This window comes from Dermacentor albipictus, chromosome 8, assembly GCF_038994185.2.
Source record: "Dermacentor albipictus isolate Rhodes 1998 colony chromosome 8, USDA_Dalb.pri_finalv2, whole genome shotgun sequence".
NCBI lineage: Eukaryota > Metazoa > Arthropoda > Arachnida > Ixodida > Ixodidae > Dermacentor > Dermacentor albipictus.
This window is the reverse complement of record NC_091828.1, coordinates 69,697,467-69,715,472: the sequence shown is the minus strand read 5'-3', so window position 1 is coordinate 69,715,472 and position 18,006 is coordinate 69,697,467. Positions and strand designations below refer to the sequence as shown.

The following is an 18,006-nucleotide window of genomic DNA, read 5'->3' as shown; positions in this document are numbered from 1 at the left end:
ACTGCGAGCGAGATTTTAGACGTAGAAAAGCAGCGTAGAAGAAACATTTATTCAACCGAAGTCCTGTTAATTGGGCTGATTATACATATATAACTACTACATTTAAACGAACAGTCTTAAAAGCTAAGGACGATTATGATTCCAAGCACTACACATACCTTTCGAAGTCTTGCAATAAAAAGGACCTGTTTAAATTTCTTAGATCTCGTAAAGTTATACCGGCGCCCGTGAATGTCGATTCTGTCGTTTTAACAACAAAATAAGTGTCGGAATCACTTGAAAAAATTGCTCAAGGACTTGCGCAACGTTTCAAACATAAATTCCCCTTACACCTAAAGTAACCTCCCTTGGCAGACGACTTTGAGATAATAACAGCGACAGAGATTGAACGCATTATTAGTTCACTGCCAGCGTCATCCCCCAGTCCAGATGGAATTACAACAGGTATGCTAAAAGTCTTATTTGATAATGCGCCTCAGCACCTCCTAAACATAATAAATTTCTCTCTCAAGAATGCATGGATTCCAAGAGAGTGGAGAGTAGCTAAAATTATTCCACTATTAAAGAAAAAATCAGCTGGACTTGACTTAGACAACATAAGACCAATTTCTCTTACTTCCAATGTCGTCAAATTAATAGAAAGAGTTCTTCACGGCCGTCTAACAAATTTTATGGAGGATGACACCCTTCTCAGTCCTTGCCAAATTGGATTTCGTCCCGGCCACTGCATATGGGCGCCCATGTATGGTGCGCCCATGTAGACTTAGAGAGCCGCGTTAAACTTGCTCGCCGCAATCGAGAGTACGCAGCTTTGGTGACGCTAGATGTATCAAAAGCATACGACTCTGTAGAACATTGTATTCTATTCGATAAACTTCAGTATACGAATATCTCAAAATATATAACCGCTTGGATCTATGGATTTACAAGAGATAGCGAGTTTTATTGTTACCAACACGGTATTTCGACGTCCAAACACAAGCAGACAAGAGGTGTACCACAGCGTTCCGTTCTTTAACCAATATTGTTTAATATTTTGCTAAGCACAATTCCTTTGTGTCCGGAAGTACATGTTTATAGTTACGCGGACGATATCGCATTTTTTACGTGCGCAAATAGTATACATTCACTACAACAGCCTCTGCAGAATTACTTAGGAATGCTGGAGACATGGCTAGAGGGGTTATGCATGTCGTTAAATAACAGCAAAAGTGCGGTATTGGTATTCCCATTAACTGCACAGGTGCAAATTACTTTACAATACCGACAGGAAATCATTCCTCAAGTTCACGAAGTTAAGTACCTTGGTGTCATTTACAATGGCAAACTCACCTGGCGCAGTCACATTGAACATATTAAAACAAAGGCAGAACGAGCGGCAGCTATAGCACCGCCGGTTCAGCCACCGTCGCTCTGGACTACGCAGGGATACGTTACTGATGATCTATAAAATGTACGTTCGGCGCATATCAGAATTCGGCTGCGTGATACTTTCCGGTGGCCCCGCCTAAAATACTAAACCTCTCAGACTTTTAGAAAGAGAAGCTCTACGGTCATGCCTCGGGCTTCCTAGATTTGTTGAGAACGTTGTTTTATATCAGGAAGCTCATATACTTACCCTAGATTGCAGATTCCGCATGCTTACGGTTCAGATATTTTTAAATATTTATGAGTTTTCAAAAAGACGTACGCAATATGCCTTTATCACTGAACCTGCTGAGTTTTTCCAAATATCGTGGTCGAGATCGCACAGCCCTCAGACAGTATTTGTACAAGCACAGTTGAAAAACTGGATGGTATGGTATCCATAAGCCAAGTATACGATTCAAATGATGCCTTTACAGACCTCAAAATTGAGTTCGAGGACATATTTCCTAATCATGCTAAACTATTACCAAGGCGATATTTAATTGATATCTTACACGGCCACCTGCACCAGCTTACCACTGACAACGTAGTAGCTACTGACGTTTCTGTTTGTAATGAGAAGGCAGGAGTGGGGATCTTCTCTGAATCTCTTCAATGGTCCTACTCCCTTCGCCTTCCCGACTTCACAGCTATATTTCAGGCAGAATTATTAGCGATTATATTAGCATTACGGAAACTCCCCCCATAAGACACATTCGCTGTCATCGTGACCGACTCGCTATCTGTATGCACAGCACTAACTGCATCATTAAATTCAGTAATTCAAAGAAAATTTCGTTCGATGATACCTCCGTACTTACGAAAAGTATGTTTGCTTTGGGTACCGGGACAACGTGGGTTGCACTTGAATGAAATGGCAGATTCACTCGCACGAGCATCCCTTAACGGCCCTAGCAAATCTGTTTTGCCGACATCAGCTTATGTCACCGCGGCAAGGTACAGAAATTTCGCTACATCTCGAAATTCTGCAATATCCATGCTAACACCGTGCTCTGAATTCCACTATCTTAACTTCCCATGGAATATTAATTGGTGTCCTGCAAGGCTATCGGAAGTATCTTTTACAAAATTAAGATGTCGTATACCTCCTCTAAATTTTTACTTACACAGGTCTGGTCTCGCGCTGTCCCCTCTATGTTCTTATTGCAGTGCGCCTGAAACTATTGAACATAATTTTCTCTCATGCCGCCGCTTTCTAAGACAAAGAAGAATATTAGAATACTCATTGACCAAACTTCGCCTATCACTAACCTCGACAAACATTCTTTCTTTTGGGGCAACTTCACTGGGAACCAGGCACAGGGATGCTTTTCTTGCTGTTTACAATTTTATTAGAGACAAAAAGAGTACTTTGCTGATTTTCTACAATTATCCATAGTTTCTATTACATCATTTCTTTACGTTAAATTGTTTTATCAAAATTCTTACCAATACTTTCATTGCAAGTCTAAATTATAGTTTTATCGTCCCACGCTCCACTATTCAAATGTAGTTTCTCTATACTTCTAACCTTACGGAAAACCGCCTGCTTCTTGGCCAATCCCCCATAGTGGGTACGCGCCACTGTCTGGGACAAAACACAAGACAAGACAAGAACAGAACATTCGAGTAGTTGCTTCTTGCGTTTCAACGTGGCATCGTCTTTTTTCAACTTCAAAACTTCAATTTTTCAAAATTCAACGTCACTGCCACGCTCGTAACAGACATAAATGGGAGTCTTACCTGGCCGGGTTGACGAACATACAGTCCTCTTTATTTTGGACACATTCGTCGGAACCAGGCATGTAGTATTTCCCATCGATACAATGGCACCTGCTGCCGAGAAGATGGCACTTCTTCTCGCCGGGCGGACAGGCGCATTGAGCGCAAGTGCTGTGGGAAGAAAATGCGGGATTGTTTGGATAAATCTAGAGCAGACTAGTTTAGTTATAATAAAATTCGCCTTCTTCGAGATTTTCACGAAGTTCGCTGCATGTTTGCCAGTGTCTCTGCCTGTTTGTCTATCGGCAGGTAGCTTCTTTCACGTCAACTTGGTTCACTTGGTAGTCCATGGATTTATGGGTAACGCACCGGCTGCTATAGTTAAGGAAGTGGCTTCAAAACGATCGTTGGATCAGCTTCGTTCACTGTCTATGTGAAACTGTGTATGTGGCGCTTCTTATTGAACATTTTTGATGCCAACACGGTTACCTGGTTTTGTGCCACTGAGTATTTGCCGCTATTCAATGAGAAAAAAAATAAACTGATTTAAATGATCTCCATTGCAGGGGCAAATCCAACCCATGAAATATACAATCACGCAAATTTATTCAACTGCATATATACACAGTCACCACGCGCGTATTTCGCCGTCATCAGGGTAACAATTAAGGAGTTGTGGATAATCGGAATAGTCTTTAATGTATATAGAAGCTATCCAGCGAGGTACAAACTCCGTGCCAATTTATATATATGTATTTTTTTTGCAGTGGAAGCTGTCATGGACCCATCCAATAGTGTTTATGACGCGGTTATGTGCTGCCATTACCAAGTTACACACCGCGGCCGCACATTCATTTACTTAAAGACAGCGACACATTTTTGAACCTCTTACGCAGTCGGAGAGAGATCGCTGCGAGCGCGCTCTGCGGTGAGAGAGAAACGACGTTACTGCCGGCGAAGCCAATGGCGCGCCCCAGCTTTGCTGTGAGATAATTATGTCATCATGATGTTGCCTTAAACCCCGTTCCCCACTGTTTCTCTTCCCTGGAATGATACGTAGATCAATGTCTATGTACTATATGCGTAAGCATTTCTATGCCAACCCAACGAGAAGGAAGGAAGGAAATCAACTTTATTCAGGTCCTGCAGGCCACGAGAGCTTTGGGCTTTCATGGAGTGGGCGTCTCCCACCACGGAACCAGGAGGTTGAGTTTCCTGGCGGCGTCGTGGACCTGCTGGACGGCCCAGAGTTAGGGAGCGAGTTCTTCGCTACGGATTGCTTCTTCAAACTTGCGCTTGTCCGGTTCGGAGTTTATGTGAGTTCGCGAGCACGGCCAGAGTAAATGATATACGTTAAGGGATGTATTGCAATTGGTGCAATAAGACCTGTCGTAGAGGTCAGGCATGTAATGGTGTAATCTGTTTTGCGTGAGGTATGTGTCTGTTTGTAGCATTCTTAGTGTAACCCCTTGAGCTCGAGTGAGCGTGCGGTGTGGCGTGCTATACTGTCTGCGTTGTAGGTAGTAGTGTTTAGTGATTTCATTGTATGTGGTGGGCGCGTCCTTATTCTCCGAGTGGTCGGGTGAAGCCGCGCAGTCTGTAAGCGCGCACGCAGCCCCGTGTGCCGCTTCGTTAAGGTTGGGGATGACGCCGATCTTTGGTCCTAAGTGTGCCGGGAACCAGTATATGAAGTGGTTCTTAATCTCTTTCTTTGAAACAATTATGAGAGCCTGTGTGCAGACCATGCCCTTTTGGAAAGCTCTGATAGCGGCTATGCAGTCGCTGTAGATATGAACTTGATTGATTGATTGAAAACTTTATTGTTCCACCGAGCTGGGGTGCCCGCCTCTTAACCTACACGTAGGTAGGGGAGGAGGACGAAGCAGTCCCCGCGCGTTGAGGACGGTGAGTCTTCACGGCCTCAACGGCCAGGCGGATTGCTCGACGCTGGTCGTCTTCAGCCTCGCTCTGGAGCAAGGCCTCCCAGGCTTCTCTACTGACAATGTTTTCCTTGGCCCCTGGAGATCCAGCACACTCCCATATTATATGGTCTAGCGTACCTTTTTGCTTACAAATTTTGCAGAGGGCGTCGTTATAGTCCCTCGTCTGTGTTAAGTATATCCAGTGTGGCGTGGGTAATTGTTTCCCTGGAGGCGTCGCCAAATGCGAGCGTCCTCCAGAGCGAGAGGCCGATGCGGAGGCGGAAAGATTCTTCTTTCGGCTTTGTAGTGGTCGACAATTTCCCTGTACGTGATCAGGCTATCTTTTATCCCTGGAACTGGCTGCTCTAGAGTTGCCCGGTGGTAGAGTGCTCGGGCGAGCTCATGAGCGGCTTCGTTGCCTGGGACTTCTTCATGGGCTGGTACCCAAATAAACGTTATGTCCCTCCTCGGAGGGTTTTTGAGTAGAATGTGGAGGGCTTCTTCCGAGATTCTCCCTTTGTTAAAATTTCGGATAGCTAATTTGTTATCGCATAATATTACTCCCGCTTTTGTTCCCGCACAAGCGAGCGCTACTGCAACCTCCTCGGCTGTACAGGCGTCCCTCGTGCACGTGGAGCACGCTATTTTAACGCACCCGTCGCCATCAACCACCGTCGATACCGCAGACCCGTCTCTGCCGCAAGCGGCGTCCACGTACGCTACGTTATGCGCCGGTGTGTCTTTAAGTTTATTTACTAGAGCTTTAGCCCTGTGAGCTCTCCTCTCTTTGTTGTAGATAGGATGCATATTTTTAGGTAGGGGCGCGATTCGGAAGCGCTAACGCACGTCCAACGGAATGTCTTTCTTGTCAGTCGGGGCACCCCTGTCACATTGAATTCCTACCCATTCCATGATTTTTCTCCCTGTTTTAGACTGGCCTAATCTTTCCAACTGAGACACTCGTACTGCCTCAGTGACTTCAACTAGCGTGTTGTGTACCCCCATTTTGAGGATGAGGTCTGTCGAGGTCGAGTCTGGGAGCCCTAGTGCTCTCTTAACGCTCTTCCTAATGATCGCATCTATTTTATCCTTTTCTTCTCGTCTAAACACAAGATACGGTGTGGCATACGCTATACGGCTGGTAATGAAGGCTTGCATGAGTCTGAGGAGGCTGTTCTCTTTGAGGCCCCTGCCTTTGAGTGAAATTCTCCTAAAGATCCCCGTTACTTGCGCCGCGTATCCTTCTAGCTTTTTGATTGTCGTGAGGTTGCATCCATTTCTCTGGATATACATGCCCAGAATTCTTATTTCCTCCACCTTGGGAACCTCGTTTCCGTTTACGAAAACAGTGATGGGACTGCTGCTTCCAGCGTGTCTCCTTTGATGTTTTGGCTCAATGATTAACAGCTCCGATTTCTGTGGCGAGCACGCCAAGCCTCTGCTGGCCGCGTACTCTTCCACCATATTCGCCGCTATCTGTAGTTTAAGTTCGATGGCTGCGTCACTCCCACTGTTAACCCAGATGTTTATATCATCCGCGTACATGCTAAATTTAATCGATTTAATCTTATTGAGTTCCGCTGGGAGACCCCTCATCGCTATGTTGAATAGGAAGGGCGAGAGCACTGACCCTTGCGGGGTTCCCTTGCTCCCAAGTGTGATGGGAGGGGATTTTACATCCAGAAATTTTATATTCGCCTCCCTCTGCGACAGAAAGTCTTTGACGTATGCATATACCCTGTGTCCCACACCTACCTCTTCGAGGCCTACCAAGATAGCCTTATGGCTAACGTTGTCAAATGCCTTGGTGAGGTCGAGACCTAGGATCGCCCTGGTGTCAGTTGAGTCGTATCGGTCTAAGATATCATGCTTAAGTCTGAGCATGACGTCTTGTGTACTGAGCCCTGGCCTGAATCCAACCATTTCATGCGGCCAGAGATCATTCTCCTCCATGTACCTGGTCAGTCTCGTTTGAACAACATGCTCCATCAATTTCCCTACACACGAGGTGAGGGAGATTGGTCGCATGTTGTTCAAGCCGGGTACTTTGCCTGGCTTGGGAATAAAGACTACGTCCGCCTGTTTCCATGTTTTTGGGAGTTCTCCTTTCTCCCACACCTGGCTCATAAATTTGGTTAATGCAATGATGGACTCATCGTCTAGATTCCTAAGAGCGGTGTTTGTTATCCCGTCCGGACCGGGGGCCGATCTCTTTCTGAGGTTATTAATCTCTGCTCTAACCTCTGTCGTGGTGATGGGAGCATCGAGATCTGGATTGGGAGGTCCCTCGTAGTCCCTAAACACCTCGCTCTCTGCTTTTCCAAGATATGTCTCTTGGAGCTCGCTAATGAGCTCGTCATCTGTGCCAACGAAGCCATGCCTCGCTCTCACCTGGTTTGTACTAGCTTGCATTTTTGATTTACTAGGGTCGATTAGATGTCTGAGAAGGCTCCATGTTTTGGAGAGACTCATATTGGTTTCCATCTCATCGCACTTGCTGTAACAATTTTGCTCGTTGAGCTTAATCGCATATGTTTCTATTTCTTTGTTGAGTCTGGCTAGTTCGCGCCGGATATTCCTGTTCCATCTTTGTGCCTTGAGTCTTTTTTCCAGATTACTCTTTCTGCTCCACATGTTCAGCAGTTTGCTGTCTAGTGCTGGGGGTGCGTCGTCATCCTCTATAGTTGTAGTCGCTTCCTCTATATGCGTTTTAAGGAGGTGTGTCCACTCGTCGATATTGTAGATATCGTCCGGCAGTGAGGCCTCCTTTCTTATCTCTCTGAATTTATCCCACTCCGTTAATTTTGGTTGTTTGATGAGGCGTGTTTTGACGCCTTTTCCTAGCGTGAGCGAAATAATAAAGTGGTCGCTGCCTAGATTTTTCCTGTGCTTTTCCATGTTACTGTTCCCGCCATATGGCTTATCGTGAGGTCGGGTGCTGTGTGCTGTGGTCGGGTGCTTTGCGGAATAAAGTAATGAATCTAATTTTCTTTTGCTTGGGTGTGCTGTACACATTCAGCAGGAATATGCTATCTCTATTTTTCTTCCCTGTGATAATCTCGACGAGAACAGCCTCTGCCTCGCTGGGGGAGACATCATGGACAATGGTTACAATGTTTCGCTTTACGAAGGTGGCGACTCGGCATTTATCCCCCTTGCCGCTGTCAAAGCTTTGGTAACCCGATAATCTAACAGGGGCCTTTCCCGTTTCCTGCACAACTATGGCTACGGGTGCTTCCTGTTGCAGCTCGAGGTATTGTTGCAGCAACGCTCTTTTCCTCTGGTACCCCCTACAATTCCACTGCCAGAATGTGGAGGCATTTTTCTTAACCGAATTTTTATCCATTTCTATTAAGAATAGCTTCTATGGCTCCGAATTTCTGGCACAGCCTAGCTATTGTCGTGCCTAAGGTATCGATCGAAGTGCTTAGGGCGTCTATTTTGCAAGATTGTTGGTTCACTTGCGCCTGTAATAGCGGAATTGCTCCTCCATTCTGTAGCTGTCCTGCTTTCATGGTTTCGTTCTCCTTGTCCATTTTCATCAGCCACGTTTCAATTTTCTTTTGCCAGCTCGCCAGCGGGTCGGTCTCCCCCGCCTTACGTTTGGAAGGGGGTTGTCTCGTAAAATCCACATTCATATCCTCTTCCTCCTGACCAGATGCAGCTGGCACAGGAGCAGGAGGAGTGATGTGGGTGTTGCATTTTTGGGGAGCCTCTGCAAGTACCCTCTCTGTTTTTAGCGCGCTCAGCTGATTTTGGGTTTCCCTCAGCAATCGTTCTAACCTCATGTTTGCTTTCTTCTGCTCCTGTATTTCTTTCTTAAGTAAGCTAACCTCATCTTTTTCAGCCTGGGAGCCCTTGCTACCAAAGCTTACCAAGTGGGTATTTTCTTCTTTCTTCTTTTTTCCCCACGGGTCCTTGGGGTCCCTGGGCGGCAATCCGGGTCCCCGGCCCTGGTTAGCAGGTCCCCGGCCCTGGTCAGCAGGCCACTTGGCTGAAGTCTGCTGGCGGCCTCGTCCGGACCACGAATTGGACCTCCTTCCGGGTCTCGAGCTAGATCTCGCTCTCGACTGCTGCCCCGCGTGGTCTCTGGTAGCATCCCTTGCTCTGCCTCGGTGCTCCTCTCTAGGTGCCGAGGTGGTGTCCTGGGGCTTGCCTTGAGTTGGGGATTGCACCTGGAGCTTCTCTTGTTCTATCTTCTTCTCCCATAATTTTTTCTTGATGATGTACGGCATGCGATATATCTCCCGGCACTTGTTGTCGCCTAGGAGGTGGGCTTTCTTGCATAGCAGGCATCGAGGCTCGCAGCTGTGATCTGGTTCGGGGTTTTCGGCTCCGCACCCCCGACATCTGACGTCGTTGGGGTTCGGGCAAACATCCGCCCGATGTCCAAGTTTTCCGCAGGTGACGCATACTTCATATTTTTTCTTGTATAGGTAGCAGCGTGTGGGGAAGCATCGGAGGTAAACTTGCATCGGCACTTTCCAGTCTTCAAACAGGATCAATACAGATTTGGATTTCGCCCCAAGTCTTCTGACTCCAATGATCGATGGGTTTTTCTTATTTCTTCTAAGTGCATCGAGCATTTCCTCGTGAGTTTCATCCAGCGGAACGTCGTGGATCACTCCTTTCCCTCCGCTTTCCGGCATGGCAATATACGCCTTCGTCTCGACCATCGATCCACCGATGCGAAGGGCCGTGATCGCAGCGTACTTGCTTGCCCGTGCCGCATCTAGCGTAGCTATCATGATCGACTGCTGCGTCAGGTTTGGTGATGCTACGTCTTCGTCTGCAGCCTCCGGGTCGACCCCGGCTGCCTGGGCCAGGTAGACGTGCATGCGCAATATTCCAACTTCCTCCAGGATGCGATTGATACCTCCTTTCGGGCGAATAATAATTTTCTCAGCACCTTCCGGAACCTCCGCGTGCTGCTTCTCGACCGATCTTGCAGCCAGCTTCTTCCCCAGCCGGGGGTTGGGCCTCGTACCGCTCCCCGTCGGCTCGCGCACGGCGGATGTGCCGCTTTGCTCGGGCGTGAAACGGCCTTTTCTCCGAATAAACCACGTTCCCCCGCTTGAGAGCTCGTCCGGGGGAGCAGCATTGTCCACGGTCTCCATTTCCAGGTCTTGTTAGCTTGCGAGCGCCGCACGGCCTCGCCTAGGCTTCGGCTCGGCCCCTTCGCGCGGGGAACTCGGTTAGGCCTAGCGCTCGGCTGGCCGCCTTCGAATTTCAAATGTCCGTAAAAGTCGAAAAAGGGGCCTACCGCCAGAAATCCGGTATCCCCATGTTTCTTGTAGGTTCCGTCGGTCGCTTGTATGTAGAATTTCCAGGAAAAGTTCGATAGTCCGCCAAAGCACAGGAAAACAGCAGAGCCGGCACGAAGCACGTCCGCACTTCGTCAGATATGAACTTGTCCTTCCGTGACGTAAGATGAATGCAATGGCTCATACCCTCCTAAACAATGGCTCATACCCCAGCAATAGGGTTTCTGTGGTCGGACCACGAGTGTTTCGCCTAGGAATATACAGCTTCGTTGTAGAAGCGCTCGTAGAGTGCATTTTAAGGTTTATTAGTCTGTAGACGCTCTGATGTAAGCCGAGGTTTCCTGGCCTTGCGCGGCCATTCTCTAATGTTGTGAGGAATACATTCGTTATACGCGCTTAAAAGTCGGTATACAAAAAAAAAACAAAAATGGCTGTGGCTTAGGTAAGGTTAAGCCCAGGATGCGAAGCATACTAGCCTTTATTTTAGTTGTTGTACCACTGTTTAGCCTGGTGAACTGCTGTTGCTTGGCTATATTTGGTTCGGCTAGACGAAGAAACAACTCATGCATTACTTCTTCGCCTTCAAGAGTGGAACGCGACAGCGTTCCCGTCGACCCGCCAAGGGGTGTAAGACAATGGGCTACAGGGCAGCGACTACGCGCCCCGCATTGGACGCGGTGAGCGTCGAGCAAAGCAGCGTTCGGCGCGACAACGAAATGTGCGCCTGAGCAAGAGACGCACGCCTTAGAAACAGCTCGTTTCTAAGGCAACACCGCATTCACTAGAGGCGCTTTTGTACCGCTTTGAAGCATCGTACTCGTGGCTCAGTGGTAGCGTCTCCGTCCCACACTCCGGAGACCCTGGTTCGACCCGCCCAGCCCGTCTTGCAAAGTTGAGCCAAAGCCACTTCTCCTCTGTCGTGACGTCACGGTGTCACGTGATTTCATGGCGACACCGCCGCGCCTGAGGAGCTGGGTTGAGCTCTCGTAATATGCTTCGCATAAAAAACAATAGGTGCCTTGCCAACATCGGTGCCGCGGAAAACGTCGTCCCATTTCGCTATAGACAAACAGTTGACAGATTAAGGGGATCAGTAAGTATGTGTTGAAAAGGGGTTGAACCGTTGAACTTGGCCTTGCACGCCCAAAATGAAATTCCTTAAAGCTAAATGAGATAGGAGGTAGTACATGTGGTTTAAGGACACCCGAGCCCCCAGGTTCGTTTGTGGCACTTGTTATGCTAACGCTAAGGAGCACGCAAATGTGAGCCTGACTGCGAGGGGATTTCGGTAGCAATAGCTAATGCGTTAGCTTCCAATATATCACAGAATTCCGGCAAGATATAAGCACGTCAATGTTTAAATGGCCACCAAAGATCAGTTTGTCACCATTTTTATTGCTCCAAGAGAGGAAGGTACTTAAAATATAAAAGCAGCAGGCACGTTCTCTTTGGTGTGTGTGGGGGGGGGCGGTAAATGTCAGGAAAAATGCCCAAGCTATATTTCACAGTCAGTAATTCATACTCACCAGTCAGCACAGAAAATGTATGAAATCCTTCCCATTTGAACCTTTTATTTGAAGCATAAGTCTACGACCCATCTTATCACTGCGGTTCAAGAAATCAGGTATACGAAGCGATTCCTATTCATCACAATACCGGGTGCTAGGGGCCATGATAACGTGAAAAGAAAATTTGAAAAATTCAAGCAGTGTCCTTATTTAGCCTTTCTTATTCCTAGCTGCTGCGCGTTTAATGAAGGAAATAAACGTGGCGCAGTTTTTGGAAACTGAATTCCCCTGGCATTACAAAAGTTGCAGCCAATGTAGGTTTACTGTTCTCCTTTTTTAATAATGCGGAGTCGGGGGGGGGGAAGACATCGGTTTAGACAATCTTTTGCAGATCCCTTCATCCAGGTGGCTGAATCCCCCCCAGATCTCAGTCCTTCGTGCAAAAATCCTGCCGCCTTTTGACAGTGCGAACCTTGAGTTTGCTTCCTTCTTTCGCGCAGTAGTTTGTACGAGGGCATTTTTTGAACCGTAGGCATAAGTGTTCGTTAACATGGTGAGGAGAAGCTGCTTGGGAACCGATGTAGGCTCCTAACAGACATTTTCCGCGCTTTGTCCAGGACGGCGGCGTGTTTCGACCGCCTGGTAAATTGCACTTAAACATGTGGACAACAGCCATCTTTTTATCCCGCTTGTAACACCGAAGTCTCAGAGGGAGAAAATATATTCCATTTACTTAGACTAGAGCTTTGTCATGAGTGAAGTGCGCGAGGATAAGTGCAGTGAAGGAGAAACAGACCTCCAGTCTAAGTAAATTGAATATATTGTCTTCCTCGGAGAAAATGGTGATGATCTGAGGTGATGATGCAGAGCGCGCGGACCTGTGTGCTGTGCTTAAGGAAAAGACGATCACGAGAAGAGCGTGCTGGCAAGAGGTTGTGTGGCGCAAGGACAACAAAAAAGAAAAGTACAGTAGCGAATCCCGCGAATTCACAAATCTCAAGATAACCCATTCGTGAAAAACACGGAGCTTCTAGGACGACTAATGGTGAAGCAACCCGAAGCCAGGAAGAGGAGAGGAGCGCGAAATGCGTTGCAGAACACCGCTGCCGATCCAGGAAGGGAACTGAAGACGGGCCGTAGTCTTCCGGACCCGAACCACCGGGCTCATCCGACCGCTGAACTTGTCAACCTGTTACTGCGCTTCGCGACTTTCCGAGGCAAAGTAATTTTACCGTGACACGTTTGGATGCCTGCACGCGCTGCGAGAACGTGAATGGTTAGGCTACGGGCCGGAGCTTGTACGTCCCGCATCCTGGCCAGGATACCCCGGTCTCCTAACGCTTCATCCTCAAGGTTACTGCGGCCACGCCCGAGTCTCCAAAACCGGCTGGACGCTACCTCGACCCGAGCCATCTGTGACCCGCTGCAAAACATTAGTGTTGCTATAATAATAATAACAATCTTTATTCAGTATAGTTAAAACAGTATACAAAACGGAAGCGCCGAAGCCACAAGAGGGCTTGTGCGGCGACAACCGGCAGCCGCGGCAATCTACGCGCCACACCAGAACTCCATCAGAAGCTGGTTGTGCATTTGGCACAACCAACACACATTATCAAAGATGCACTGATAACATCAGTACATATTAAAGGTTCTGTAACGCTTGAACAGCAACTCTCAGTGTTTTGCGGGTGGACGAAGAAAATACATCGTCCGGTAGTTCATTGAAGATAGCAGGAACATAATAGCGTCTTGTTGCTTTACGGTAGTGAGTGCGCCCTCTCGGTTTAAGATAACGAGCAACATGTCTCAACGGTACCGGTTTCGTAATTATGTGTCTGTATGCACTGCTCTAAAAATATTTAAGTACTACGATTTGTTTAAAAAGATTCTCAAAAGAAGGCTAACCAGCTGTTCTAAAGACACTGCTGGGCAAATTCTCCTGTGGCATGTAGAGGACGCTTGTAGCGATGTTTTTGAAAATCCTATTAACTCGACATTTCCATGTGAAAGAGCAGTTAAAAAAACAACACATACCGTATCTTAAAACACTATACCCCAGAGCCTGGGCGATTAGTTTTCTGATAGAAAAAGGCAACATGGTTTTTAAATTAAACAACAAACATGCAACACTTCTAAGTTAGTAAGAAAGAACTCTGCTGCTTACATCACCTCGCCACCGTGAGCCAACCGTGATGAACTAGTTTACCTCTGACTACACCACATGTCTCCGCTTGTGATTTGCTATGCCGCCAAGTTCTCCCGTAGTTTTAGGATAAATATTGCAATAATGCTGTTTTGCTAATATTTTATGAAGTGTTTAACACTATTCCTAAGTCCGGGGTGTATTGCATGTGAGACGAACGGTTTTGTACGTGCTTAATTCGGTCTCAGCTACCCACAACAAAAGAAAAAAACATATGTGGATCCCACGTACTGTGGAAATCGACGTAAGCGAAGCTTTCTGTGCTTTGCTTTGCTTGGCGATATTTTGCAGTGATGTTGGCGGCGAATGTGTACTTTCTTCAGCGTTTCCCGTACAAAAAAATTATTGAGAAGGCATTCAAATGTTGTTGGTCAATGTTGAGTTTTTTATTAAGGAATTATTGAGTTGGATAATTGTTGGGTTGAGTGTTGAGGACTCTTGAATATTGGCCACTGAAATTTAATTGAAACCCCATTGGGTACCTCAATGTTGAATAATTGTTAAGTTACCATTGAAAGTCCGTTGTGCTTAGACGGCCCGTTGTGTTCGTTTTGTTGAATGGTTGTTTAGTTACCATTGATTCTGCGTTGAGCTGACGTTGTGGTAGTTCCGTTGACCTGTTGTTGAGTTATTATTGCCACAGCATTGAAAAGCATATTGTGGCAAACTTGAGATGCCATTGAGATTTCAGAAGTCGCCATTGAAATATGATTGACGTTTCGTTGGGCTAGTGTATCTTTATTCATATACTGAAATTGCTTCCCTGTTCACACTTGCATACCCCGGTGCCTGCTCATAACTTTCCCAAACACAAACAAAATCAAAGGAGAGACTGATCAACTTGAAGCACCTTTATTTACACTAAAGATGCGTGCACGTGAAACATTACAGCACATAAGGCACCACTACATCGAACCTGGAGACATAGGCTAGTACCTACAGCACTATAGCAGTGTAAATACATCTGAAAAAACCTATACATATGAATCCAATCAAAACGATCATTGCGCTCTTCACTTTCGACTTAAGTTTATGACTAGAAGGCAAAGCGACTCAAAAGAGAGGATTTAAGCATACCCTTGTAGCAACCAACTTTGAACACATGAACACTTGAAGCTGCTTGCATGTGAATGCACAAAATACATCTGAATATGTTACATTAAAATGTTGCGCACACTAACACATCACAGGAAGAGCTACGGCTGACTGTGAGCTGGCAAAATAGCAAACTTGAAACAAATGACTTGACGTAAATATATACAACCTTTAGCACACGTCTTTCACCGGGATTAAAATTTAATGAAGTACCAAAGTAGACTTGTCTGAGCTTTGTCTTCGAGATATATATATTTTCATGTTGCCCAATTATTTTATAAAATAACATCACTCAACTTAGCTATTATTTGACGAGACATCATTTAGAAAGTTGTCGGCCATGGTGAACACCTGAATCGTGTTTCTGACAAGCCAGGATTGCTTTCTTCAGAAATAAACTTATGAAGCTTTTGCGTAATGAAAGCAGCTTATCTCCCTGGCACAAGTCAAGAACACTACACCATTTGATTATGTTAATTTAGGGTACAGAAGAGTTTGTTAGTGGCATTTCCTCAATTTTGTGAGCTCATTTTCAGGTAATTTTTCTGGGCTTGCACAAAGCTAATTAAAGCACTTTTTGGGGCCTTTTTCCCTATACCCAGCAACTAAGTGGTACCTCAGTCAATAAAGAGATAAGGAGAGGCTAATACCTTGAACGATAAGAGAAAAAATATTTAGCACAAAATATTGGTAGTAACACATGGCTAGCACAATTCCAAACAGCCAAATAAATGGTCACCTGCACTTTCAGTATCAAGCACCCCAGAAACAGTCATAAAGGATAAGAAAACGTTCCAATGTCTCGACAGCCAAATTGCTGAGACAGTGAAAAACGCAAATAAATGGATATACGAAACACCAATTACCTCAATTTCGCAGATAAAGTGTTATTAAAATAGCACCAGAATTTTGCTGCATAAAATACATAAAGGTTGCATAAAAATTTGGACAAAGCAGCAACTGAAAGACAGAGGGAGCTACAGCACCCATGTTGAAAAAGATTACAAGGAATATGATATATATGCATATTTAAGCTCACGATTTTCGCTTCAACATATAGAAAAAGAACGCATGCACTTAGAGCATAAAAAGGTTCATGTGCGAGGAGAATGCAGCGCAGTACAAAGAAGCGTCATTAGAACCAAAAAGTAGATCTTACTACGAATGCTTGCAACCTACAATCAGGCATGTGCCATGTCATGCCTTGAATGGATGAAATTCATAAATCTTACACACAGAGGAAGTTACCATCACTCTTATTCGCTTCCTCAGGGGACTCCTTGAAGTTGAACTAGAAAAATGTACTCAGTGTCAAAAACAAAGGGAAGACCCTATAGCGTTCTTCCTGAAATAAACAGCGCAAATAACTCCATGTTCAATTCTATGGACACTTCGCCAATTCGGTGTACATTTATATTTGACAACCACCCAAACAGAGACGAGAAGGATGTATTAAGGTAGGAACACACATGAACGCTGACTAAACTAGAAATTTATTCGTGAAGACGAAGATTTTAAACACACTGGCCAACTTCACGAAGAAAAAGCCATGGATGCGCAGCATAAACAGCCCGGCACAACAAAAAAGGACCGAAATACGTCCTGTAGAATAAACATGTGCGTCAAAAACTAACAAAAGCATGAAAACTGAAATGTTTCTCCTGTAAGTGTTATTAACGAGAAGTACTGCAGCAACTCTTTCCCACTAAGGGTCACAGAAATCTTGCTTATGAATATTTCTTCGAGATCAATAAATAATGCTTCCATAAGTCCTCTTGTGTTCTGGTCTTTGTGATGAAAGAATCGTTTTTTCTGCTTTATACCGCCACACCAGAGGAGTCCCAGAAGCAATATTTATTGATCAGAAACGATACAAATGCATAACCAAGTTATCTGTTGCCTTTGGTAGGAAAAAGTTGCAGTTCTGAAAAGAGTATTTCTCGTTGGGTAGTATCACTTATCGGACAAATCTTTCGCTTTTTCGAAAGATTTGACCGATAGCTCTCGTTTTTCACGCACGTTTATTCTACATGACATGGCTTTTTCATATTTTTTTCTTGTCGCACATGGCTGTTCTTGCCACGCATGCACGGCTCTTTACCTTTATCAAGTTGACCAGTGTGTTTAATACCTTTGTCATCAAAAGCAAACTTTTAGTAGAGCTTGCGCTCGTTTGTGCTCCTACCTATTTCCTCGTCCGTCGACCGCCTCTGCTCCTGCTGCTGTTTACAGTACGCACGTATCACTTGGTTAGGCTGGTAAACATTCTCACAAACAAAAGTAAATGCCTCCCCTCAATGGGTAGCCCATCCTTTACTACTAAACGCCAGAGCAAATCGAAAGTAAGCCTTCACAGCGTCCATTCGGCAGCTATTACACCACAGAGCAGCACAAAAAATTGTTTAAGATCCCTCTTGATGGAGAGTGGCAACAGAGATGCGAGCTTGCTAGTGAATCAGCCACATATCAACGGGTGTCTCTTGCACGACGCCAAGGTGCTTTCGACGTAGAACACTTTAGCACCTGGGAATTTGCTGCATACGTAACCTGTGAGAAGGGAATGTGGACAGAAAATGAGATTGCGTGGATTAAGAATCTGCCACACACTGCACATAAATACACACGAAATAGAAGTACACACTATACTGGCAAATAAAAATTTGTGACTCTTTACGAGTGCCGTTGAGAAAAGGAAGAAATGGGTTGCTACGGTAAATGTTAGCTAAAACACGCACAGCGATGTTTTGCAGAGGGGAAAATATTCCCGGCTCTCTCGCAGAGCAAAAGACCACGCGACAGTGCATAGCCGATACCAAACAGATATCAAATCTTTGGGTAGAAGTCCAGTAGAAGGAATGACCTAAACATACGCCGAGAGCGAT

General features: G+C 45.7%; 1 protein-coding gene across 19 annotated transcripts in view; it reads right to left on the bottom strand.

The window, feature by feature from the left end:
* Window positions 1–18,006, bottom strand: part of LOC135914492 (kielin/chordin-like protein) — a 584,091-nt gene that overhangs the window by 280,804 nt on the left and 285,281 nt on the right. For 17 of the 19 annotated variants that reach the window (XM_070523555.1, XM_070523565.1, XM_070523554.1 and 14 more), the window contains one exon: window positions 3,151–3,300. The exons of the other annotated variants lie outside the window; for them this stretch is intronic. In XM_070523555.1, coding sequence (XP_070379656.1) covers window positions 3,151–3,300 — 150 coding nt within the window. The remainder of the gene's footprint in view (window positions 1–3,150; window positions 3,301–18,006) is intronic. 19 annotated transcript variants of the gene reach the window in all.